The 26034-nt window shown below is 36.4% G+C and overlaps 2 protein-coding genes across 2 annotated transcripts; both read right to left on the reverse strand.

Annotated features, from left to right (window-relative positions):
- Positions 1 to 1796: 1796 nt before the first annotated feature.
- Positions 1797 to 20030, reverse strand: LOC129001558 (BTB/POZ domain-containing protein 3-like). Its single transcript, XM_054428888.1, has 5 exons — positions 19769 to 20030; positions 16728 to 16867; positions 15339 to 15546; positions 4806 to 4956; positions 1797 to 2638 (listed from the first exon to the last, which is right to left on the reverse strand). Exons 1-5 carry the CDS (start codon positions 19910 to 19912, stop codon positions 1989 to 1991), a joined length of 1293 nt encoding a protein of 430 aa, XP_054284863.1. The 5' UTR covers positions 19913 to 20030; the 3' UTR covers positions 1797 to 1988.
- Positions 20031 to 20709: 679 nt separating this feature from the next.
- On the reverse strand, positions 20710 to 24034 carry LOC129000343 (uncharacterized). Its single transcript, XM_054427305.1, has 2 exons — positions 21068 to 24034; positions 20710 to 21003 (listed from the first exon to the last, which is right to left on the reverse strand). Exons 1-2 carry the CDS (start codon positions 24032 to 24034, stop codon positions 20710 to 20712), a joined length of 3261 nt encoding a protein of 1086 aa, XP_054283280.1.
- Between the last annotated feature and the right edge of the window lie 2000 nt (positions 24035 to 26034).

Here is a 26034-nt window from a genome sequence, read left to right on the forward strand (position 1 = left end):
GTATAGATAGATAGATAGATATTATTCGACCAAAAAACAAAAATTTGATTTTTTTTATAATATTTACTTCAATTAAAGATGTATTTCAGCAGTTCTAAATACATTTCAGTGAGATACCAGCTTTTATTAGAGCTATTGATTATTAAGATCGGTCATACCTGAAGCATGCTGCTGAATAACGAATCAACAATAATTATAATTATTTTGGGACTTATCTGCAATCAATTAGTTTACCCAAGGCAGCAATGTCGTGGGTTTGGATTCTGGTCACTGCCAAAAACATTTTATCAGTACAGATCACCTTTGTACTGTACCGGCTCACCCTGTTTTGCTGTATACGATCCAAGCATGGGCGGTTAGTCTATGTGGACGAACAAATGCAAGGTTAAAGAAGGCCGCCAACCTCTTATAAAAAATTATCCGTAGCTGCATTTCTATTTTAGTTATGTTAAATGTCTTGGTCTTAAAATACTCCCCTAGAAATTAAGGCTTTTATTCAATTGAATCAGTTAAGTTTAAGATACAGTATTACTTAATCAAAAACTAACATTTTATTATTTCTCAAATATTTAATTTAATTTTAGATATATTTACACAATTCTAAATACTTATCCTTCATGTTTTGAGCTGAGAACCTTCAATGAAATATCAGCTTTCATTTGAGTAACTGAATAATGATTACTAAGATCGGACATACCTAAAGCACGCTGCACCCAAATTGTTCCAATAAGGAGTTATTTATCATCGGTTGTTAGTTAAATGATTTTGCTTGAAACCTTAAAAGTAACCATCGATTTTGACGGTTTTCACCTAATTATTTTTGATTAATATTTAAATAAAAATTGCATAAAAATAAAGTTGCATTTACTGATAGATATAAATCTAATATATAAAATTCTCGTGTCACAGTGTTTGTCTGCAAACTCCTCCGGAACGACTTCACCGATCGTTATGAAATTTGGTGTGTAAATTCTATAGGTATGCGAATCGAACGTAAACTATTTCCCGTTTCGAAATTCTTAAAAGGGCTCCTCCCCAGTGGCTCTGGAGTTTCCCATGTTAACCTTATGAGAAATGGAATTAATGAATCTTAACAGCTGTTTCAATTAAACAAGTTGGTTCTGTTCTATGATGTTCAATAGCATTAAAGTTACAAGGATTATCAACAGGGTGCAGCACTATTATTTCTTTTACATTTATGACAACAGCTAATTTGCAACCAAAAGGTGAGTGAGCGTAGCGAACGAACTTCAACCTGGAGGCGAGTTAGCGTAGCGAACGAGCTAACCTGAAGCCAAGTGAGCGCAGCGAACGAGCTCCAACCTAAAGGTGAGTGAGCGTAGCGAACGAGCTCCAACCCAAAGGTGAGTGAGCGTAGCGAACGAGCTCCAACCCAAAGGTGAGTGAGCGTAGCGAACGAACTTCAACCTGGAGGCGAGTTAGCGTAGCGAACGAGCTAACCTGAAGGCAAGTGAGCGCAGCGAACGAGCTCCAACCTAAAGGTGAGTGAGCGTAGCGAACGAGCTCCAACCCAAAGGTGAGTGAGCGTAGCGAACGAACTTCAACCAGGATGTGATTGAGCGATGCGAACGAGATCATCTTGAAAATTAAACGTAACGGTACTTTCTTTCCATCGGTCTGTCTTAGGGGAAACCTATAACTTAGGCGATACGAAGTTCGCCGGGTCAGCTAGTGTCTTAATACAATAATAAAGATTAAAACCTAAATTTCAATGGCATTAAGCACTGAATAGTTCAAAAAAGTTATTTGCTAGAGGGATTGAGAAAATAAAATAATTAGGTCTAGTTATTAGTTTTATATAAAACATACTCTTGATAACAAACACTACAGTTGTATACAAAAAAATTACTGAACACCCATAATTTCAATGTCCAAGTAATGAGCTTAATTAGTGATAATCAAGTTGGGATGTTTATAAAGTCTTAATAACTTCGTGTGACCTGCGGTGATTCTGTCTACTGCACTGCTCAAGTCGATCGAACTCTCTTGGTGATTGTTATGTAGGAAATTTCTCCAATATGAATAAGTTGAGTTTGAGAGTCAACTGAGAAGTGATTTCCTGACATCCTCGTTTGAACAAGATTAACACGGTGGAAGTGATTACATGAACACTCAAACCTAAACCTGTATGAGGTGTTTGGAGACAACTGCACATTTTCACCATCAACATCAACTGGGATGCGTCCCCAGGCTCTTAACTCTCCTTTGAATGTAGCTATGGTATCTGTGCCTCTCCTGATTGATAGGGTGTAGTTGCAATCTGGATCATTGTAGCTACAACGGACAGAACACAATTCTATTGTGGCTTCTCTAGTGGTAAGTGTAAATTCAGAAGATCCCGAAGTGTGTTGATAGCCCTTTTTTACAAACTCTTCGACAATCAATTCAGATTTAACCATAGGACAACCTCGCTTCTTAATCACATTGCAGATAGTAGTAAGTTCAGGCTGTACTTGTCCAGTTCTGCGAGATTCGCTCACTAGTGCTAATTCTTTATATGTCAGTACTTCTGAGGGAATTACCTCCAGAAAGATGGCATCATTGTCCATTGTACACACCCTGATGTGTTTTAGATGATCATTTAGTTGATCCCTCAAAGTTTGGCTATCCGAGTTTCCTGAAATAAGATGTTAATTTGAGATTAAAATAAATCAGTTTTGTAAAGAGGGGAAAATATTCGTATAATACCTTTTAGAAACAAAATTAATCATAGGTTTTTGTCGAATACAGAGAAAATTAGTTTTTCAAACTGTTTTTTTAAGGTATACAATCAAATCCAGAATTTCCTGAATTCGCGCCATCAAAACCTTAACCAATCTTAAATAAACTTACACTGCATGATCAAATCCGAATCAAGCTATAACTTCACTGTCTGCACACTCTGTTATTTACAATCTCCCTAACACTTTAAACCCTAAGCCTATGTTTTGTACTTCTCTGTTAATAATTTTTGTAGGTTATGTCAAAAATAATAAATAAATTAATAATAAATAAATAAATAATAAATTTATTTTAACACAATATGTCTATATTTAACTAAAAAAAAGCAAAAAAAGCAAGATATGTGATGTTGTTCTCTATAATAATGTAAAAAGACGCAAACCAGGCGTTGTGTACAATTCCTATTAACACGTTCGCTACTGAGCGTTGCATATATGCGACGCCACGGTCATTGCCACAGACCGAGGTATACATTTGAATCTTACACATAGACCGGCTGTCACTTGGATAACAGTACACACAGACCATGGGAAAAAACCTGTAAAACAGTGATAATTTACATTGTAATACGCTACAATCGTGTTTGTAAATAATTTATTCTTGTTTTTTTGTATTTGTATAACCTTATGTAATGTTGCATATTTGCGACGCCCAGTCTACAGCAAAGACAATAGTGAAAATTATCATAGTTTTCTTGAAATAGACCAAACGTCGCATATATGCGACAGTTCATTTTTGTTTGTGTTTTGAGGTGAAGGTAACTAAAAAAAAAAACAGATTATTCAAGAACAGTTTACAACTGAACAAATATAAATGCTACATAGGATAATGCAGCATACATACTGCATACATACATACAGTGATGCAGAAAAGTAAAGACCAGTTTTTCCAACTATCATATGACGTCACCAATCATCATATCCACAGACCAAGTGACGCAGTTGTGCGTTAGACATCTCTGTAGACCACTGCAGAGAATTCAGTGCCTTCAAATTGACTGTTACAAAGATATAAGCATTTTAATAACATTAGAACCCCGAAGCAAATATGCGTCGGCAGTCTATTTTAATGTGACTAGCCGTCGCATATATGGAACTGGCCGTCGCATATGTGCGTCGTTGGTCCTTGTGAATGAAAATTTTCATACTATTGCAGTAGCGAAAGTGTTAAACTCAATAATGCCTTCAACTTCCACCCGAGCAGACACCGTTTATTTAAGGTGGGCCTCTCCCGCCAGCTAAGCCACACATTATTGAGCTAAGTATGGATTGCACACGTATGGGATTCACACCAGCGCAGGTAGAGAGTTCTCAACACTACACTCGTCAGTGTAACACCTTAGCCAACTGAGCTATCATGCCACCACCGGCCGAATGTGAAAAGTACCTCTTTAAGCACTAGCGCTCGTAAGTAAGTTTCAACTAACTAACGCCCCAAACTATACTCGGACTAATAAAAATATTAAGTGTAGGATTATTGTTATCAGCTGAGTTATAAAATTATGTATCATCTGCTAGAGCTATCATACAACGTTTTAGTTGGGGGTGAAATAAAGAGAAAACACGCTGACCAGCTGAGAGCAAGAGAAGGTGCAACTGATCCACCTCAATGGAAAATGCAAACGGAACCTGAGGATGAACACGGTTTCGGAAATTCAGCCTAAATTGGGTGGGGAGAAATGTAGGATTATTGTTATCAGCTGAGTTATAAAATTATGTATCATCTGCTATTTGGTTTGTTTACATGATTATTGTTTTTGTAAATAAATAGTTTTGATTGAGTTTACTTAAATGAGTTTTATAAATTAATTATTCTATATTAAGTATTAAGAATAACTTAGAAATAACCATATTTTCCAGGAAGCATTGGGAAATTTGGATCTTAATTTGGTTGGACTAAATCTTTATTTGATTCTTCATACCATTGGAGGATCACCCATGAATTAGACAAGGGCGGGTAATACAAGGACAAACCAGACTTTTCACAGAAAATATGACCATGTCTGAAGTCACTTGCTTAATGTCAAATGTGTATATTAATAAATAAAATAATACATATTTTACCTTGTTTTTTAGCCCAGTTGATGGCTGCCCTCCAAAGCTCAATCTCAGGCACATTGCAAAATTCTTGTTCCAGTATTCTCAAGAATGCACTAGAAGAGAGGTCCAGGAATTGAGGAGAGGCCAGTACACGGTCTGTTTCAAACTGCAGAATCTAAACATAAACAATGAAGCAACAGGAATTAAATGTTAGGCAGGTGAAGTAACCTAACAATGTGAATGAATCATATGAGACGTAGGAATTGGCTAGCTCTGGAACTTGCAAACTAGGTCGGGTGGTGGAACTGGCTACCTCTGGAACTGGCTAAACCGTCCCTGTCAGGAATTGGCTAACTCCAGAACTCGCTAAATTGATTTTGTCCTACGGCGGAATTCGCTAACTCTGGAAGTCGCTAACCCGACCGCTCCCACTGTACGGAGCGTTGCCGAACTTGTATGACGTGAGGCCAAACGAGGGTAAGATATGTTTGTTAACAGTACTCAATGGAAGGCAATAAGTAGCTACTTATAACCAGTGTGAAAATTAGCCCTCAGTTTCACTTCAAGACTTTTCTTATAAATATATTTGATTTTCACTGTAAAATCATTGAATTTAAAACTCATCATGTAAAATTGAATGTATGTACGTTTTTTTGTCGTAGGAGCCAAGATCCCGACAGCTACCCGGTACCTGTTTAACATTTAACCCGGGCCCCATGGTGTAGGCCGGAGCTTACGCACCAACCTTGGACACACCAGGAATACCGGTTACTTGGTCGCACGCACACTCCAAATGGGTACCCCAGGACTGAAACCCTGAAGGACCATAATGGAATGCTCTGAACGTAACACAGTGCAAGCAACACTTGGGACCTACCCAATCCCTGACAGGCCGAAAGCCAGGAAAGCCATCAAAGCCAGGAAGAGGGGAACGTCATTTCCCAACCCCCTATTTATGGTGTTTCGTAAAGGAGGCAAACTTGTAAACAATTTGATGATCGCGCGGTGACTGCGGAGTCATACCGACGATCCCGCCGTGACTGCGAGTCATTTTGACGTGCACCGTGACCGCGAGTCACAAGTTTCTATACCTGTAAATACTCAAGACTTTCTTTTTATGTACAGGAAAAAATCCCGTCCCAAAAATCAAAAAGGAAATAAAAATCCCGTCCATCGCTACTATTTGAGTAAGACTTGATGCATTTTCCAGTTTAATAATAATCTTAAAAATAATACAGTAGACTCCCTCTTATCCGGACACCTTTTAACCGGACACCGGTTTAACCGGACTACACTCGCCGGAAATGACATCTCTTTAACCGGACAATTTTTATCAGCACATCGGATTAACCGGACTAGATTGGCAGGAAGTGGGCGGTACTGAAACAACTGTTCTCGTGGGAAAGATTTGAGACCAGTGATCACGTATCTAAATACGTAATAATCATTATTAGCTTATACAGTATGCATTCGTCTGATCGTCTGCTACCTACCAAGTGCAATTGACTGTGTTCTTAAGTTCATAGAAGTTTATTTATTAAAAGTGGTTTTATTGAAAGCATAAGATCAACCAGTAACAATTTAATGTAACAGTGAGTGTTTTTGTACATATTGAAACAAGTCAAATAATTTATTTTTCATTTACCATTAATATAAAAACGATAATTACTTACTACCTACCAGAATGAGGTTATGCATGTTGATTTTTATTTGAACAAGTAGCATGATTTATCACCTTTTCAGCACTACTGAACAATTGCTAACTAAACTTTGACATCTATTTTACTTAAATATTACATTAAAAGTCTTGATTATTGATATTAAACTTGTAAATTTAACAAGATCTGGGTTGGAGACTAGCTCTTGCTTATTCCTGTTTGTTTATGCTCTTGAGCTATAATTTGGCGGCAAGAAGAAGTTTGAGTTCTCTGCACTTGCAGACGATGCTCAGCAACTTTAGTTTCCATGAATAAGAATAAGAATAAGAATAAGAATCCTTTATTGTCATTAGACACGGTTGTGCAATAGACATTGTCAAAGAAAACTATAAACTAGAAAATGTAACAGAGTCATGAACATTAACACAGTAGACCTTATATAACATACATGTAAAACTTAGCCTATATCACAGAAGAGATCACAGTTGTCAATTGAGAATAAATATCATAAAATAAAAATTGTTGAATAACAATGCATGTTACTTAAAATCTATAAAATCAGTAGCACTCAAATGCAAAAACTCATTAACAGAATAAAGTGGGTGCTTTAGAAGACCATTTGTTACAACAGTTTTAAAATTAGCAAAGGATTCAATATTCTTGACATGATGAGGTAGTATATTGTACAGTTTAAGCCCTATAACTTTAGAGCTTTTGGCTGTTTTGGTCAATCTACAAAAGGGAATGTCAATTTCATGCCTGAGCTTTGTGTTGTGGCTATGTACATTTAGCCGTTTTAACAAGAATACAGATTGTTTTTTTACTTCTAATAGAACATACAAAACATATAAACTAAAGACAGTTAACACTTTTTCATGGATAAAAATAGGCCTACAGTGCTCTGAGTAGTCAGCTGAAGCTAGTATTCTGACAGCTTTTTTCTGAACCAGTAAGACATCATGTACTCCAGCTGCATTTCCCCATAAACATATGCCATACAGTAAATTACTTTGAAAGAAACTATTGTAAGCAAGCTTGAGATATGACTTCGGGACATTTTTATCTAAAGATCTTAGTAAATATACAACTCTTGAAAGTTTGTTACAAATATAATCGGTATGAAATTGCCATGTCAATTTTCTATCAAGAACTAAGCCTAATAGTTTAACATTACTTAACCCTAATTGATCACAGGAGGGAGAATCACTAGCCTTGACATTTTTATTACTAAAAACTATGGTTTGAGTTTTGTCATTGTTAAGTATGAAACCATTGGTACTGAACCAGTTGGATACACTTTTAAGGGCACTTTCAGAATTCAAATTGACAGTTTTTATATCAGAACCAGCATTAAACAAAGTAGTGTCATCAGCAAAACATACAGTCTCAAATGGTACATTAACATCAATGTCATTAACCATGACAAGGAATAAAAGAGGTCCAAGAACCGAACCTTGCGGCACGCCAAAGGGTACAAGTCTCTTACATGAATACTGATTATTGACACAGACTATTTGTTCTCTATTATCTAGGTATGAGCTAAGAAGTGACAGAGTTGTATCAGTCACCTTGTAGTACTTTAACTTAGCCAGCAATGTCTCATGACAAACACAATCAAAGGCTTTACTGAGGTCACATAAGGTGACACCAGTATCGGCTTTGCTTTCAAGGTTTGCTAGGATTGCATCTACAAGATAGGTCACAGCTTGAATTGTAGATTTCCCAGTTCTGAAACCATACTGTATAGTTGAAAACAAGGAATTATCTTCAAAATAATTGTACAGCTGGTCATGTAAAATTCGTTCAAAAACTTTGGCAAAGACTGGAATTAAAGCTATTGGCCTATAACTAGCTGGGAGATCTCTGCACCCTTTCTTAAAAACAGGAACAACCTTAGATAACTTAAGCTTTGCAGGAAATACACCTTCAATAAGACAACTATTTATACAATAGGTTAAAGGCTCTACAATCACAGGTAAAATAGACTTTAGCACATCACTAGACAGGCCATAAATATCACGACTTTTAGAACTTTTTAGAAGCCGCACATGCCGCGCTACCTCCTCACATGACACTAACTTCCATTCCAAACCGGGTGCTGCAATGCTCTTGGTTTTGAGAAGATCCACTGCAGCCGAAGGAACGCCACCAGATTTCTCCGCCACCTCCAACACCGAGTCAATGAAGAAGTCGTTGAAGTCGTTTGGTTCCACAGAAGTATTGGGTTGATGTTTGCTGGAAGATTCTTTCCGAATGGCCTGCCAAGCTGCTCTACACTTGTTGTCGGATTTTTCAATACAGTCGGCAACAAACTGTTTTTTGGCAGTCCTCAGTTCTTGTTTATATGTCTTTCTATATTCAGTTAGAGCTTGAAGGGATGCTGAGGTTTTAAGAACATTGTGGCGATCAAGGAGAGCCATGAGGATACTTCTACTCTTCTTCAGGTCTTCATTGTACCAGGCTTTACCACCAGAGAACTGTCCACCGGAGTTGCAATTTGGGTCCCGCTTCTTCTGCAGCGGAAAGGACTCATGGAAACCAAGCAATATTTGGTCAAAAAATAAATTAAAAATTTCTTCAGAGTTTGTACCTAAGGCTAGTACAGACCAGTCAACACTGCTTAAAAACTGGAAGAAGGTATTTATTCGGGCTTCTGTTATGGGCCTATGGTATACAAGGGAGTTGGACTGTTCAAGATAAGTTTTCTCGGAATAGGCTAGGCGTATGTCTAAGTTAACTGCAGCATGGTCAGAAAGGCCATAATCCATAACTGTATTAATATAACTTGAATAATTGAGATCAGTCAAGATATTTTCGAGAACTGCATTACCTCTTGTAGGCGTAGAGTTGGTTGGATGTAAGTTGAACTGCCTGGATGTTTTGGGCCTGGATGTAAACCACTGTGTAGGAATCGGAACTGATAGTTGCAGTGTCATGGCTTCAGAAGCTGTTGGGGCGGTACGTTGCATACAAAAGACTGCAAAAAATGCTTGCCACTCTCCTTGCAGTAACCATGCACTGAACAACGCAATATCAAAAAGCTCTAGCTTACCCGTTATTCGGAACACTGTGGAGACTGTTAAGGCTATCGTAGCTTTTTTCAATGCATCTGCAAAGAGACAGATAGTTTTTAAAGATATATCCTGCAGTAGGCTAACTAGTCTTTGTGAAACGAGGTGGATTGAACGTCATGAAGCTCTTATCAAGTTTCTGGATTTGCTCCTGCCAGTGGTTGAGGCCCTAACGAAGATATCTCAGTGGCAAGACCGAAGTACCAGCACCATTGCTAATTCCCTCCTAAACTCGATATGCCATTCGGAGTTTATAATGGGACTACTAGCGCTCATTGATTTACTTAAAGAGACTATGCCTTTGAGTCGCTATCTTCAGTCAACCACACTTGATGTATCGAAGGCAGCCGATTGTTTTGAAAGGACAATTAAAATTCTTGGGGAAAAAAGGATCCATCCTGAAACATCTTTTAATAGAGTGTACAATGATGCTGTGGAAATAGCCAATAGTATTGGATTTGAAATCCAAATGCCAAGGATAACAAGTCGGCAATCACACAGAGAAAGTTACCAAGCCACGAACCCTAATAGCTATTATCAAAAATCGTTGTACATTCCACTTCTTGATAATGTCATTGAAGACCTCAAAAATCGATTGCCGGAAACAACAATGACAAGTTTTAAACTTAGAATGATAATGCCCAATTGTATTCTAGGGCACGATGGAGACTTCAAGGAAGATGCCAAAACACTAGCCATAACGTATTCTAACCTCTTTGTTGAATCTGAAGTGGTTATGGCAATGAAATTAGAAGGAGAATTACACAATTGGTCAGAATATTGGAGATCACAACAACTAAAACATGCTTCTTCTAAGGTTTATCTCTGACACCAACCAGAAGTCGGAGTTGCAAACCTCCTTCAGAGAACGAGAAGATCTGGGAGAATCCAAAAAACAGTCTCTATGCGAAGCTGCCGACTCCATCGCAGATACCTGTAGCCCCGGCCCTACTCTAGTACCAGCGCTAAATGGAGTTCCTGTGGAGAAATCTTTGGGAAACTACCATCTCAGCCCCGCTGCCACGCCTCCATAACACAAGCTGCTACGACACAGCACACAACTAGACACGCCTTTAGTATCAACAAATAATGAATTAAATATTTTATTTGGTAACGTACAAAGTATTACTAATAAAACGCAAAAAATTGAAATATGTCTGCAAGAGGAAGATAATGCAATCTTTTGTGTAGTTGAGCACTGGCTTAACGATCAAAATTTTGATCTTTACAATTTTGTAGGCTACAAACTTGAATCTATCTTTTATCGGACATCTGGCATTCACGGAGGATCTGCTATCTACATTAAAAGTAACTTAGGCTTTAATGTAAAACCCATTGACCTGGAATATATTAATGTTGAAAGATATTTTGAAGCAACTGCAGTTAAGATATGTGATGTTAAATTGATAATTGTGTGCCTCTACAGGCCTAGTGGTGGGGATGAAAACATATTTTTCGATAAACTAGACTTGCTTCTTGAATGTTTGCTAAAATTCAAAATGGACATTGTTTTTTGCGGCGACCTCAATATTGAATTGAATACTTCAACTGTTAGGCTTCACAACCTTTTAAGAACAGCAGACCTTTATTGTTCAAACTTTAAACCAACAAGAGGTTTAGCATGTATTGACTATATGCTTACAAACATAGTACCTACTGAATTTAAAGTAAATATGCTTGATAATTTAATATCTGACCATAGTTTTTTATCATTTAGGATTTTTAACCGTCTGACAAAAGGACATAAGATTAATGATCAAAATAGGCTCAACTGTAAAATCATCCGGCCCTTACCAACGAGTGCTATTATGGATTTTAAACTAAGGCTACAAAACATTGACTGGCCTCTATTGCTGGAAGGACTTAATTCTGATGAAATGTACAATAAATTCCATAACACATTTATTGGATGGATGGATATTTACTTTCCAACTAAAGTGAAGAAAAACGTCAAGAATAAACCTAGAGCTCGAAAAAATTGGTACACACCACAGCTAAGAAAAATGAAGGATAATGTAATGGCAATGTTTAGTTTATCCAAACACACTTGAAATGCATTGGATGTAGAAAGGTATAAGCGAGCAAAGAAGATCTACAAAATGGCTTTACTACAAGGTAAAAAGCAAGCCAACCAGAAATTCATAGATTCTTCCAGTAATACATGTAAAGCCGCTTGGACAGTTATCAAGAATGAGACTCAACCTAAATCTCAACAACCTGCTACACCGGATGCCGACACCTTTAACGATTTCTTCTCTTCCATGGTTGCTGATATCAGAGAGAACATCCCTGTTGCTGACTCCACGCCTGATGAACTCCTGGAGAGCCATCGCTTGACACCACATCATCCTCTGTCCTGGCAGCCTGTCGAGTGTAGTGAAGTTGTTAAAATCATTTCAAAGTTGAAAAATTCCACAAGTTGTGATATTTATAATGTGTCAAATTTTTTAGTGAAACTGGTGGTTGAAGAAGTGAAAGTGCCTCTCACCTTGTGTTTAAATGCCTTGCTCAGAGAAGGCCTTTTTCCAAGTAAATTAAAAATGTCCAAGGTTGTGCCAATATTTAAGAAAGGGGATCAAGGTGATGTTAAATCATTCAGACCTATCTCTCTGGTACCTGTTTTTTCTAAAGTCTTTGAAGCCGCTATTAAAGATCAGGTAAATTCTTACTTTGAAACAAACAAGTTATTTTCTAGTAGTCAGTTTGGTTTTAGAAAGGGAATGTCTACGGCTGATGCGGTCGGGGGCTTGGTTTCAGGTGTCCTAGCTGGTTTTGATTCTGGCACAGACACTTGCGCAGTTCTGTGTGATCTGTCCAAGGCCTTCAATCGTGGCAACAAAAAGTTTTTGCAAATGGTAAATTTTCTCAATTATCTGAGGTTAACTTCGGTGTACCACAGGGGTCGGTTCTTGGGCCTCTCTTGTTTTTAATTATGATCAATGATCTGGAATACAATGTTAGCTATAGTTCTGTAATGTTTGCAGACGATGTAACTTTTTTTGGTCCAAGTTCAAATGCTAGTGAAACTGATTTTAAATTAAGTCACATGATTGATGAAGCTAATGAATGGTACAAATCAAATATATTGTTACTAAATTTAGATAAAACACAAAAAAATTTATTTTCTTTAAAGAGCTCTGAGAACAATTAGGATAAGGTTGTTAACCTTCTAGGTATCACTCTTGATTCTAGACTGTCTTGGAACCACCAAATCAGTAATGTCTGCAAAAAACTCAGTAGGGTCATCTGCCTCTTGAGGAAATTAAAAGATTGTGTTGAAATTAGTTACCTTAAAATGGTATACTTCGCTCTATTCCAGAGTGTCATGACCTATGGCCTTCTTATCTGGGGTAATGGCAGTAATGTCTATGATGTTTTGATTTTGCAAAAGAGAGCTGTTAGAATTGTCAATAATGCACCCTATCAAGCTCACTGTAGGCCTCTTTTTGTTTATAGTAAAATAATGACTGTTTTAAATATGTACATCTTACTATGTTTGTTGCATGTTAAAAGGAAATTCAGTAGTTTAGTTTTAAATGAAAATGTTCACTCATATAACACTAGAGGCTACAACGATTGTGTTTGATTCATGTTCCTTTTGCTAGACTAAGTAAGGTAAAAAATTCTTTTGAAATCATAGGTATAACACTTTTCAACAAACTTAATTACACCTCTCACCATGTTAGTTATAATGTGTTTAAGAGTACTTTGTACAGATGGTTAACTTGCCACCCTTTTTACAAACTAGATGAGTTTTTTAAAAGCGATATTTCAAAATTGATGTTTGTAAAGCAACCGCAATGTCCCTAACTTGTTTAATTCTTTGTGCCATTCTAGTCACATTATTTAAGTAACTTGTTTCTGATGTTAACCATTTTGATATAGTCATATTTTTATTTACCTTTGTTAATTTGTTTCAAAATCTATTTTTATCATCTAGCCATGTTAGTATTGTTACTATGTACTCGTTCTATTTTGACTTGTATTTTGCTCATATTTTTTGCCCTATGTTTCACCATCTTCCTGCCATTAGACTAGATTTTAGATTGTAACCAGGCCAGCTTGTCTTAACTTATTTGATAAAATTATTTTTGTTACTATTTCATGTGAAATATTTAATTACATTTTAATATTATGTAGCAAATGACGAACCCTATTGCACTGTAAAATGTTTAAAGGGTAATAAAGATTCTTATTCTTATTATTATTCTCATTTAAACGGTCCGTTTTAACAAGTTTTTGGGGACGTCGGTTTAACCGGAAAACCCGTTTTCCGGACTGGCCTCGGTCCCGTGGAGTCCGGATAAGAAGGAGTCTACTGTAGTCTGAAACATTATTCTGAATAGGCCTATACATTTATTTTACTTCGACTACATTGCTCTTACTCCTAATTATTCATAGGATACGACATTATGGTACCGATACGATCAAAGGTACTACAATTTCGACAACACTGGTCAATAATCTTGGTGATTGGTTCCCATTGGACAGAGTGCGAGGTTTCTGATTTGAAGTTAGCGAGTTACGCCGAGGACCTAGCTAACCCGGCTCTAGCGCGGGTTAGTGGGTTCCGGAGTTAGCCAATTCAGAAACCGAACAAGTTAGCGAGTTCCACTAATCGACTAAATTTGAAGATAGGGCATTTAAGTTAGGAGGGGGTCAGCAAGTTCCAGATTTAGCCAACCAATGCCATGGACCCAATCATAACAGAGCAGTACGCAAGTAAAGCAATTACAAAATAACTTTGAAATGCTTAGAGAAGGTAGAAAACTTGCTGATTAATAATGGCTCAATAGCTGTTTCCTGGGGTGCCACAAGAAATGTATTTGTGCAAAGCACTAAGCAAAAAAAATAATGGAATCTGAATAAAGTTATTTAGGTTTTGAACATTTCATAAATGTTTGGAAAATAGTCATATTTATTTTATACCTATGCGAATTACAAAATTTTGGGATTGATTCAGGATGAGTATCTTTCTTGTCATTGTGATCACTATAACAACAGATTACTATGATTACTATGACAACAGATTAAATTGACTTTTACAAAAAGGCCTAATAATAACAATTTGTCAATACATCGAGAATCAATAGCTAAAATACAGAGCATCACCAATGTGTAGGATGCAACCCAGAACCATATTTTACATTAGGCTACATAGCAATTTAAGTCGAAAATGTCCAGTAAGACTTTTCTGATTTGGGTTCAGTTTAGTCTTAATCAGCCATTTTGTAATTTTTAAAGAAATATTTGAAAGCTCAAAGCCTCAAAGTAATACTTTTATGAAAGATTTAAGTTCATATTGTGAAAAAATATTGTTTTTTTTTAATTTTTACAAATTACTAAAAGGGGGCTATATAACTTTTCCAAAATCAAATATCACTAAAAAACAATATTGAATTTAAAGCACTTAACACTAATATTAATATTCAAATCAAATCCATTTATTGCCATCAACATTAAATACATGTATAGCACCGTCATACAGTTTTCATCACAATATTTTAATTAACCTACTTGATATGTTCTACAAATTCTTTGACCTTATACACACATAAATCACACAAAATCTTTAAATTTTTTATTTCAATACATATATGTGAGCAGACATTATACAATCTTTCGCCAAATACACTAAAATTATTGATTGTGGTCATAAAATTACATTGGTTTGGACGGAAAAACCAATATTCCGTCTGAATATAAGACTTCTTTAAAGCGATAAAAGAAAATCTTCTTGAAGGTAGGTTGAAATACAGGCCTTCGTACGTTGCTGAACAATGCAATTGAATTTTATAATATTACATTAACTTTGTTACTAAACTAACCTCGTTGATAGCTGAGTTCAGCTCCAAGACAGTGAAGCACGCAGGGTTGTTCATCAGACTGCAAATGTTGCTAACATTTAGCATGGACATCAAACGAAGTGAAAGCTTATTTTTAAGTTTGAGCATCTGCCATTTTTCTGCTGCATATAACAAGTCATCTGCCTCATCAAAGGTTAATGTTGCGGTGGTGTCATACCCGTAAACATATCTGAAATAGATGTAAAATGATAAAAATGTTATACCTACAGTTCAAACTCTCAGTATAAATATTTTTCTAGAGGTATAGTACTGTATTTTAGATCAGGACAAGAGACAAAAGGCAGGAGTACAAGGGTCAGCTGATAACGCCACTACGCAAATAACGATGCAGGATTAACCTCTAGTCGACATCCAGTTCAGATCGCGGCAATGTCAACCGGTATCGTGTGTGCGATAGGCCTGTTATTTGTTGCATTTTCGTTAATAAATTTAAAATGTTGTTCGTGTTGTGTTTCGACTATAACAACGCTACTTCAGCTGGATGTTCCACGTCTAATGCCGAAACGGCTGCAATTCAAGTTACAAAAGTTTGAGCTGTAGAGAAAGGTAAATACCTATTTTTAATTATTAACATTTGGATTACTGTACACTTATAAAACCAGGGATAGCGTTACCTATAGTTGAGATTTTTTTTTATATCTTGGAATGTTGAAACCAATTATTTTACTGTGCAATTTGTAAATGTGTGTATTTTGATGTAAAGTAGAGGTCATCCATTTGTCGAAAAGGCAAATAAACAATATATAATGTACAGACTTCTCTATTTGTACCCCCGCTGTAAATAAGTTAAAACATGTATTTTGAATTTCTTCCATTTGTTTTGATCTGCTGTTTATATTTCGTTGTTATTTTGTCACCAGCATGGCAACCCATAAGGCCCATGCTAATTTTTTTTTAAATTTTTTTATAAACTTTTTGTGTTTATTTTTTAACCTATTTTAATTTATAAAGGAACTCTGCATATCTACAAAAAAAGGTTTTTAAGAAACATGCTTGCCTATTAATATATAGGATCTGTTACGTGTATGATAAGTAATAGAAGGGAGATGGCTCAAATCAAACTCAGCACACTCGTTTTACGATCATGACACGTTTTATGATCGCAATAGTAAAAGCTCGGCTCAAGCTCAATTTTCAGGCCTGGTGTTCGATCTTTTGTGCCACGCTCGAAAATTGAGCCGCTTGCACACCTCTAATTATCACTAGTAAAACCCATTAGTCGTTGGCAGGATTTGAACCCAGGAAATCAGCGCCGAAGTCTGATGCTCTACCACGAGACCAGTTTGCTCCTAGACATGTCTCTATAATGCAACAAAACAGCAAACATTAAAAATTAAACTAACAGCATACCTGAGTAAGTTCTTGAAGGTTTGTGGGAAAATATCTTTGACTTTGACATCATCTTTTTCAGCAAGCTTGGAGTCCTTCAGTTGTGCTCTAAGGACCACACTATGGGCAAGTAGCATTTTCTTGACTACGCCTATTCTCTCCTGTGATATAACATTAGTTAACTACAGAACATTCTTTTGTTTATATACTGTCCCATATATCTGCCTAATGAAGTAAATAAGCATTGCTTATACTGACTTAACACCAGCTGATTTCTTTAACCAGAATAATCTATACTAGTAATCTATAAAACTCCTAATATTCAGGATCGAGTTCAGTTTCAAACCATCCAAATTTAATACTTAATTAAATCAATCAGCATAACAGATTTCTGTAAAAAAATATTACGTGTTGAATATGACTAAACGTGAGTTAACAAAGATTATAGGACAGTTTGTAAAAGAGTAGTTCAGCCTTCGGGAATATTGATTATACCGGGTGATTCAAAATGAATAGCCTGGTTTTAACGCTTTATAACTTTTATACTAAACTTACCGCTATAAAATACACATCAAATTAAAAAGCAACTCAAAGAGTTTATGTCTTCCAAAGACACATTATTTAACAAAATCGATCCAGTAGAACTGTAGATTTAATTGTGCAAAGTTAAAAAGTTATCTCCATATTTTTTCACCATTAAAAATTAGAGGTTGCTTGAAGTTTTTTTTTTTTTGGAAATAACTTTTAAATGGTGAGGTAATCAACCAAAGTGGAAGGAAATGTTCTAAAAGAGAATAAAATTTCCTACAATTTACTATTATGCATTTCTTGAAAATACTCAGTAAAGGCAGCCAAAAATTGCCAGAATGAAACAAAAATTTAAAATCCCCGTTTTTTGTGTCTATTTTCAACATTGAAAATGTAAATTTTCACATATTTTTATTTTGAGACAATTTTTTGCTGTCCTTAATGAGTATTTTCAAGAAATGTATACTTGTAACTAGTAGGAAATTTTATTCTCTTTCGGAATATTTCCTTCCTGTTTGGTTGATTTTCTCACCATTTAAAAGTTATTTCCAAAAACGTCAAGCAACCTCAAATTTTTAGTGGTGAAAAAAGTTGGAGATTACTTTTTAACTTTGAACAATTAAATCTACAGTTCTACTGGATCGATTTTGTTAAATAATGTGTCTTTGGAAGACATAAAACTCTTTGAGATGCTTTTTTCATTTGATGTGTGTTTTATAGCGGTAAGTTTAGGCCTAATATAAAAGTTATAAAGCGTTAAAACCAGGCTATTCATTTTGAATCACCCGGTACTTAACATGGTTTACAATTAATTCCTGATTTAAAACTGAAGGATTTAAAACTGAAAACTATACTAGAAGTTTCCCCAGCACTTTTTTGGCTTAATGGGAAAAATTAAGCAAAAAATCTTATTCAATTGATTTGACAGGTTGAAATGTTTGTTTTTATATCAGCTTTTGAGATATTTTTTTATAATAGGGTCCAATATATTGTTTTTTTTTCTTTCTATACATTAAATATTGTAAATAGATGGTACAGTATATATTTAAATTTTTATCCACAGGATAAGTGTAAGAGAGTGCCATGTGACCCTAACTTTGCCTGTATAAGTAAAGAATTTTCATTTCAACAGAAGGGGATACATTACTTCCCCTGTAACCACCTAAATTTTGTAAACAGAGTATAGTTGCCGCCATAGCAAAAGCAAGCAAATATAACTGTATTAAGGTAGGTATTGTAAACCACTTTACAGTAAGTTAAAGTTTTAAAAATTGAAAAGTAGGTTGTTGGGTCAATCAAGGGCAGAGTTTAACCCTCCGAGTGTTATGTGTCGTAAAAGCGACTCATAACACACTTTGTGTAGTGTTTTGTGTCGCTTTTGCGACTCACAAACACTGTTTACGGCGAAGGCTCTATGACTGACTAAATCGGATTGAACTGGATTGAGTTAGGTATTGTTTTTTTTTTTTTTGCAGATTCTAAGCTTTCTCCCGAGGTCTGTCTCTAAGCGCTTTTTTTTCTCGAGCCGATCATAATTGTAGCAGACAGCTGCGTGCGTATTTGTAAACAGCTTGGTTAACCTCGCACCGATGACTGATGTGTTTTATTACGTTTATCATTGTTTTAGTGTTAAAAATCAAAAGTAGTGATATAGGTACGTGGTGCATTATAAGAAGATTTAAGTGATTTTGAAGGGCTGGTTGATGATCCTGAAGAAGTAGGTAGTGATATTGATGTAAATTATCAGCCAGATTCCTAGCTATGGTTAGGCTATGCATTCTTAGCCAAACGCTATGTACCGAAATCTGTTTTTTTGCCCATAACTTATTTATTTGCAAATCTACTTCCTTATATTATTATATTTTTGGAATCCTCATAAAATTCTGAAGTGGCTATTTTAAAATATTTGTAGACCTTTAAATTATAACAATTTATTGAGCGCAAACATAATTTTTTTTTTTCATTTATTTTATAATTTTTGAGAAATGTTAACCCCACAAAAATTGTTGAACATTTTTTTTGTAATGTTTTATATGTTACATTGAAGCCCATAATTTTCCAAACAAAATGATATATAAAACAGTATACTTTACATTGTTTTTAAGTTTCTAAGATACATTTTAATAAAACCCTGCGATTGCACAATAAATGGGCGAACATTAAGACCAAAACTAGAGACACTTGGAGGGTTAATGATTCCGGACCATGATACCATTTTTCTATCAATTAGTTTGCTATGTAACATAAGGTTGACGTTAGATAGTAACAAGACCAGGGTTTTGACTGTTAAAAAATTCCAATTACGTCAATACACACAACATAAAATTAGTGTTCAATTTGTAAAAAATGAGGTGCCGGAACTATTTATGCCAATATTTTTTTTCTTCCCGAAAGAGGTAGCGGAACTCTGTTCCGCAGCGTTCATCCCGTAAATCAAGCACTGCATAAAATTAAAACAAAATAGTCGGTGAGGAGAATATTGGGAGGAGAATAATTGAGGCAAAGCTATAATAAAACTACAAACAATAACTTACTACTCTGTCCAAGTCAGGGTTCCCGACGATAAAGTAACAGTTGTATTCTTCTTTTGGATCGAATAGATAGACGATAAAGTCAGGGTCTGTATTGGTAGTGGTAGGTGTCTCTTGGCCCTTGGCCACTAACGTATTCTCCATCATGCAGCAGTGCTGCTATCACGCACTGGAACATTTAAACAATGTGGATTAGACGATGTAGTCTGTCTGGGTGTAACTACAAGTAGGCCTAAAATTTGTTTATTTTTGCAAATGTACAATTATTGCGGCAATTTTCCATCACAATTAGTGAAAAAACAAAGTTTTCACAACTATTCAGGATCTGGAATTTAATCTTGTCCTCAAGTAAGAAAGTACTTTCAACATTATAAGGTTAGTCCTACAAACCCAGCCTAAGTTGGAAAATTACAAATAAACCAGAATATTGAAACACAAATCACAATAGTTCTTAAATGTTAATGTAGTAAAGAAGTAACAAAAGAGATTAGAGAACAAAATGAACACGTCTGCACAAGATGGTGAGTTCAGGCACAAGTAGTGGCGACGGGATCCAGAAACATCGGAAATTATGTGAAAACGTTTTACAACAGTAGTTCGAATCTTGATTGAAAATTTCCGTAATAATTTTCATTCATTCATTTTAATGGATTGGATAAAAAATTGGCACCTTATCCAACCTGATTTTAGTTTTGAAAAAACATGCATTCAATGTTTGGCGCTTTAGGTTATTGGAATGGACTATGTTGAGTTTTGTTAGGAGGGCCCGGAGGTAGCTTCCGCGGTACGCTTGTTGTAAGAAAGACTTAGTAAACCAAAAGTATGGCTTTTATTCATTCAAAATTACAACCATGTTTTAGTTAAGAACAAATACAATATTTACAAACAAATCAAATAATAAATATTATCAGGTGATAATGTTCACATCACCACATTCTCCCCCACTATTTTTCAAGGTAGGTATAGCATATGTAATCCTTTAGATATGACGGTGGCTTGACATTCCTCTTTGGACGTAGTTCCCCCACAGCCGTCTCTGAAGTTGGAGTCTGAGATACCGTTTGTTGAGTTTCATTTTGAACTTCATTGTGGTCAATGTCTGAATTTATATTTTCAACAATCTCTCTCTCAGTAGTGTTGTCTTCATGAGGTAGATCACCAGGAGGTAGGCCAGCGGGTGCAAGATGTCTCAGGGATACTTGTGATTCTGACCCATCTCTTCTTCTGACGAGAGCGTACTGTGGATTTGATTCAAAAAAGTTGAACTGGCTCCACAAGGTCATCATATTTATTAGATCTTACAAACTTTCTAAGCAGGACAGGACCAGGAGCAGATAGCCAAGATGGTAAGGAGTCTCCATTGGTGGATCTTCTGCTATGTATAAAGAATCTTTCGTGCGGTGTGCAGTTTGTCGCAGTGCATAAAAGAGATCTGACTGAGTGAAGTGCCTCCTGTAATACTTCTTCCCATGCAGCAACTGGCAGGTTGTGGTTTTTCAAAGCTAGTAGGATGGTTCGCCATATTGTTCCATTGAAGCGTTCAATCTGAGAGTTCCCTCTAGGGTTATAAGGTGTCGTATGACTTGTAGCTACTCCGTACTTGTGAAGAAAGTCCGTCAGCTCTCGCGACATGAAAGATGAACCTCTATCTGAATGTACAAAGGATGGGGCTCCAAACATAAAAAATAGATCTGAAAAACATCTGATAACTGTTGCTGAACTAATGTCCTTACAGGGGTAAGCAAATACAAAACGAGAATACTCATCCACCATGGTTAAAAGGTAACGGTTTCTGGTTGTTGATGGAAGAGGGCCCTTAAAGTCAATATTTAGACGTTCGAAGGGAGTGGTTGCCTTTATCAATTTGCCTTGGAATTGGTGAAATCTTGGCTTCACTTCTGCACATGTTTGACAAGCTGACGTCATCCTTTTTACATCATCCAGAGTGTAGTTTAGATTTTTAGTTCTAATCCAATGAAACATTCGAGTGACTCCCGGATGGCAGAGAGATTTGTGTAATTCGAACAACTTGGCATTATCCCAGCGAACCGCACATGCCCGAGAGAGCGTATCTGCTTTTACATTCTCCCTACCAGGTCGGTACACTATTTCATATTGATAAGGTGTTAGCTCTAGTCGCCATCTCATAACTTTATCGTTCTTGATTTTGCTTGTATGCCTCTTGTCAAAGATAAATGATAAAGCTTGCTGATCCGTGTATAATCTGAAATCTCTTCCGATAAGAAATGATTTCCATTTTCTAAGGGCTTCGACTATGGCAACGGCTTCTTTTTCAACAGCTGAATACAGCTTCTCAGATTTGTTTAGAGTCCGTGAGAAAAAAGCAATTGGCCGATTATCTTGACTCAAAGTTGCTGCCACGGCTATGTCGGATGCGTCAGTCTCCACTACCAGTGGCTCTTGCCCATTCCTAGGAGTAATTACTGAGTTTGCAATGTCAAGTTTGAGGGCTTCAAAATCTGCAACCGCTTCCTGTGACAAAGGAAAAGAATTGACTTGTGTCAGGTTTCTTATTTTATCAGAAAACCGATGTATCCATTTTGAATAGTGAGCGAAAAATCCTAGGACTCGTTTTAGTGAAACTTGGTCTTTGGGCACAGGAAGTGACAGTAGAGATTCTAGCCGATCTGGATCAGGTCGAATAGAGTTATGAGAAACTAAATGTCCCAACAAGGTTATTGAAGACTGGTTGAACTTGCTCTTTTCGTTGTTGATTACAAGTCCATACTTAGTTACAGCATCTAAAAATGTTCTTAGATTCTCATCATGATCCTTTTGATCCTTTCCACATACGGTCAAATCATCCAGATAGGCATACACTCCATTCAGTTTTTCTTTTCTAATGATTTGATCCATGGTCTTTTGAAAACATGCCACCCCGTTGGTTACGCCAAATGGGATTCTTCTGAATTGAAAAAGACGACCAGCAGCCTCAAAAGCAGTGTACTTCTTCTCTTCATCAGAAATTGGTATTTGATAATATGCTTGCTTTAGATCAATGGCACTAAAAACCTTGTTCGTCGCTACAGTGGATACTAGATCATTTATGTTTGGTAAGGGATAGGCGTCTAACAGAGTAAATTTGTTTATCGTTTGCGAATAGTCCACACACAGTCGCTTCTTCCCTTTGTCGTTTGTAACAACCAACACTTGTGCACGCCAAGGTGACGAACTAGGTTCAATGATCTCCTCAGTCTGTAGTCTTTCCATTTCTTGTTTTATAAATTGCATATCTTCATCTGAGTAACGTCGTGATTTTGTGGCTATTGGCTTACAATCTGGAGTTAAATTGCAGAATAGTTTGGGTGGTTCAACTTTGGCACAGGAGCACACCAACAGAGGAGGTTTCTTACCTCCAAACCAAACCTGTATATTTGAGTGGAGTTTCATGATATCATGTCCGATAAGCACGTCAGTACAAAGATCTTCAAGAACAGTCAACTTAAAATTGTTGTAATTGTGATTCAACAGATTTAGGTTGATTTTAACAAACCCGTGGACGTTTGATTTCATATTAGAAGCAGCTAGTGATACTTGTCCACTTTCATTATACATTTTAATTTTGTTTAACTGAACAAACTTCAAGTTTACAAAGCTTGATGTACTCCCGGTGTCTATTAAGCAGTTTGCTTTCAGGCCATTCACTTTAGCTTCAACTGTAGAGTCCTTCAATACAGATGTATTATGTGTTGTTGCTATTAGTGCAGCTGATGTACTAGACGTCTTCTGTTTTACTTTAAAATGTTGAGTTGGATTACTTTTACAGACTCTCGCATAATGCCCTGTCTTGTTACATTTCCCACAAGTTGCTTCTCTGGCTGGACAGCGATCTCTAGAGTGTCTGTCATGCCCACAAAAATAACACTTGCCATCAACATTTTTAATAGCGGAAACAGTCGCTCCTTCCTTTTGTTGTAGTGGGAATTCGTACTGACAAGCTTGCTTTGCCAATTCATTCGTTGCACAAGTTTGCATTCCGTACATAGATTTTGGATAGCTCTCGACTTGAGCTTGAGCCATTTCAAGAGCTCTAGACTGTTCCACTGCTTCAGCTAGGTCTAAAGTTTTATTTTCAAATAGTCTCTGTCGTATGTATGACGAGGCTAAGCCATTGATAAAAGCATCACGAATGTAGTGATCCCTGTATTGAATCGCATTAACAGCTTCAAAAACGCAATCTTGGCTCAAAAGTTTCAGTTCCGACACATATTTGTCAATAGTCTCACCTTGTTGCTGTTTTCTAGTCATTATTAAATATCTTGAGAATATTTCATTCTTTTGTTTGATGTAAATTGAGTTAAGAACTCTCAAAGCGTCTTGGTAAGTTTCAGATTCCTTGATAAATCTATAAGTAGTAAAAGATAATCGATTAGTTAGTAGTTTCAGTTTGTCCTTGTCTTCAACGAATTCTGTCATGGTTAGAAAGTCTTCGAATGTTTGTAACCAGTGCGTCCATTCCTCTGATGCAGTTGGAGATTCCGGGTCAATTTGCAATTTGTCTGGTCTAAGGAATTTCTCCATTGTAATGTAGCACTAACTGCGTTTATCAATGAATGAATAAAATTGTTGTAAGAAAGACTTAGTAAACCAAAAGTATGGCTTTTATTCATTCAAAATTACAACCATGTTTTAGTTAAGAACAAATACAATATTTACAAACAAATCAAATAATAAATATTATCAGGTGATAATGTTCACATCACCACAACGCTCAATGACACATCTTTGAAAGTGGTGTTTACTGTGGATGAATCTAATATAAAATCGTCTTTAGGACAGAATTTATCTTATCTGAACCTATTTGATTTACAGTTTCATAAACATAAAAGTATAACTGTAATGTTTCTAATCATATAATTATTTTGTTTGATCTCGTTTAGTGCTTAATGCCTAGAAACTTTAGGCTTAGATATTAGGCTATATTATTTACATACAAACCAAAATAAATTGTAGTTTAACACAATGAATTCTACAGTTGTCTAGGCTATTTACAAAACTTCCAAGATGGAGTTACACGTGTTCCACCGATGGCGTGGACAATGGTCTAGTGCTATCGAAGTTTACCTTGAAAAACTCTTTCAAACTATAGAAGGGCTGTACTCTCATGAGGCTCTTAAGATTTGAGGCAAACTTGTTACCCTCAAGCTGCTTGATTCTGTCGGGGAGATTATTGTAGAGGATTAGAGCCATAACTGGGACTTAGCCTGCGGAAAGGAATGCAGATTTTTGTTTTGCACCTAGTGTTGTGGCTGCGCATTGTTAAATTTCCCAAGGATATCATGGACATATTTTGCAGATGAGAGGATGTAGTTACTGTCTAGACAGTCAGTATGCCCGTCCTTATAAAAGCGGCCTACAGTGTTTGCGCCTCCAACTACCCAGTAATAACTTGCAAAGCCTTCTTTTGCTGCCGAAGGATTTTCAGGCAGTCAGGTGCATGGCCCCATAGCTGTAGACCATACGAGACATGGCTATGGAACAAGGCATGATATACCACTATCAAGTAGGATTTGGGGACCAGTTTGGTGAGTTTCCGGAGAAGACCCTCGCTAACCTCTTGCAGATGTTATCAATGCGGTCGCCCCAAGTTAACTAGAATCGAGAGTAAATCCAAGCAGTGACACATTTCTCGACACCTGTTAAAGCGAGGGCGACAGAGAGCAGATCAGTTTCTGTGTCTTATTTTCATTAAGTTTTAGCCTATTCTGACTGAACCACTCTCTAGCAAACAAGAGTTCGGAATCTTCTGCTGCTGCCTTAGGGTTTCTTCTGGTTGTAATGAGAGTCGCGTCATTGGCAAATCTTAAGGCCCTTCCTTCCAACTCTAGGTCGTTTATGGCCACTAGGAATAAAACTGGCCCGATACTGAGCCTTGGGGCACGCATTAGGCTACAGTTAATTTTTTATGGGGCCAGGAATTTGGAATAACCACTGATTTTGGATAACTACTTATAAATTAGGGCCGAGTGTCTTTTTTTATACTTTTACAATAAAAATACATTAAAAGCATTCCTTTGGTTCGCATTCATGATTGACAATTTCAGTAAGAAATCGCAATCTTGGGAAATGATTATAGTGTCACTAAAACTGAAGAAGGTGCATGGAGAGGTGTTGTTGCAATCACATGAAGTTATCACAACATCACCGTGGCCCTGGAAGATGTTCTCCGTGTTCACATGATTACAGAAGATGCCATAACTTAATTGCATTAACAGTTTTAAAACTCAATTATAAGTCTTAGGTTGCAG

Source organism: Macrosteles quadrilineatus, unplaced genomic scaffold (genome assembly GCF_028750875.1).
Source record: "Macrosteles quadrilineatus isolate MER2022 unplaced genomic scaffold, UCM_ALF_1.0 Scaffold_8__2_contigs__length_117827958, whole genome shotgun sequence".
NCBI lineage: Eukaryota > Metazoa > Arthropoda > Insecta > Hemiptera > Cicadellidae > Macrosteles > Macrosteles quadrilineatus.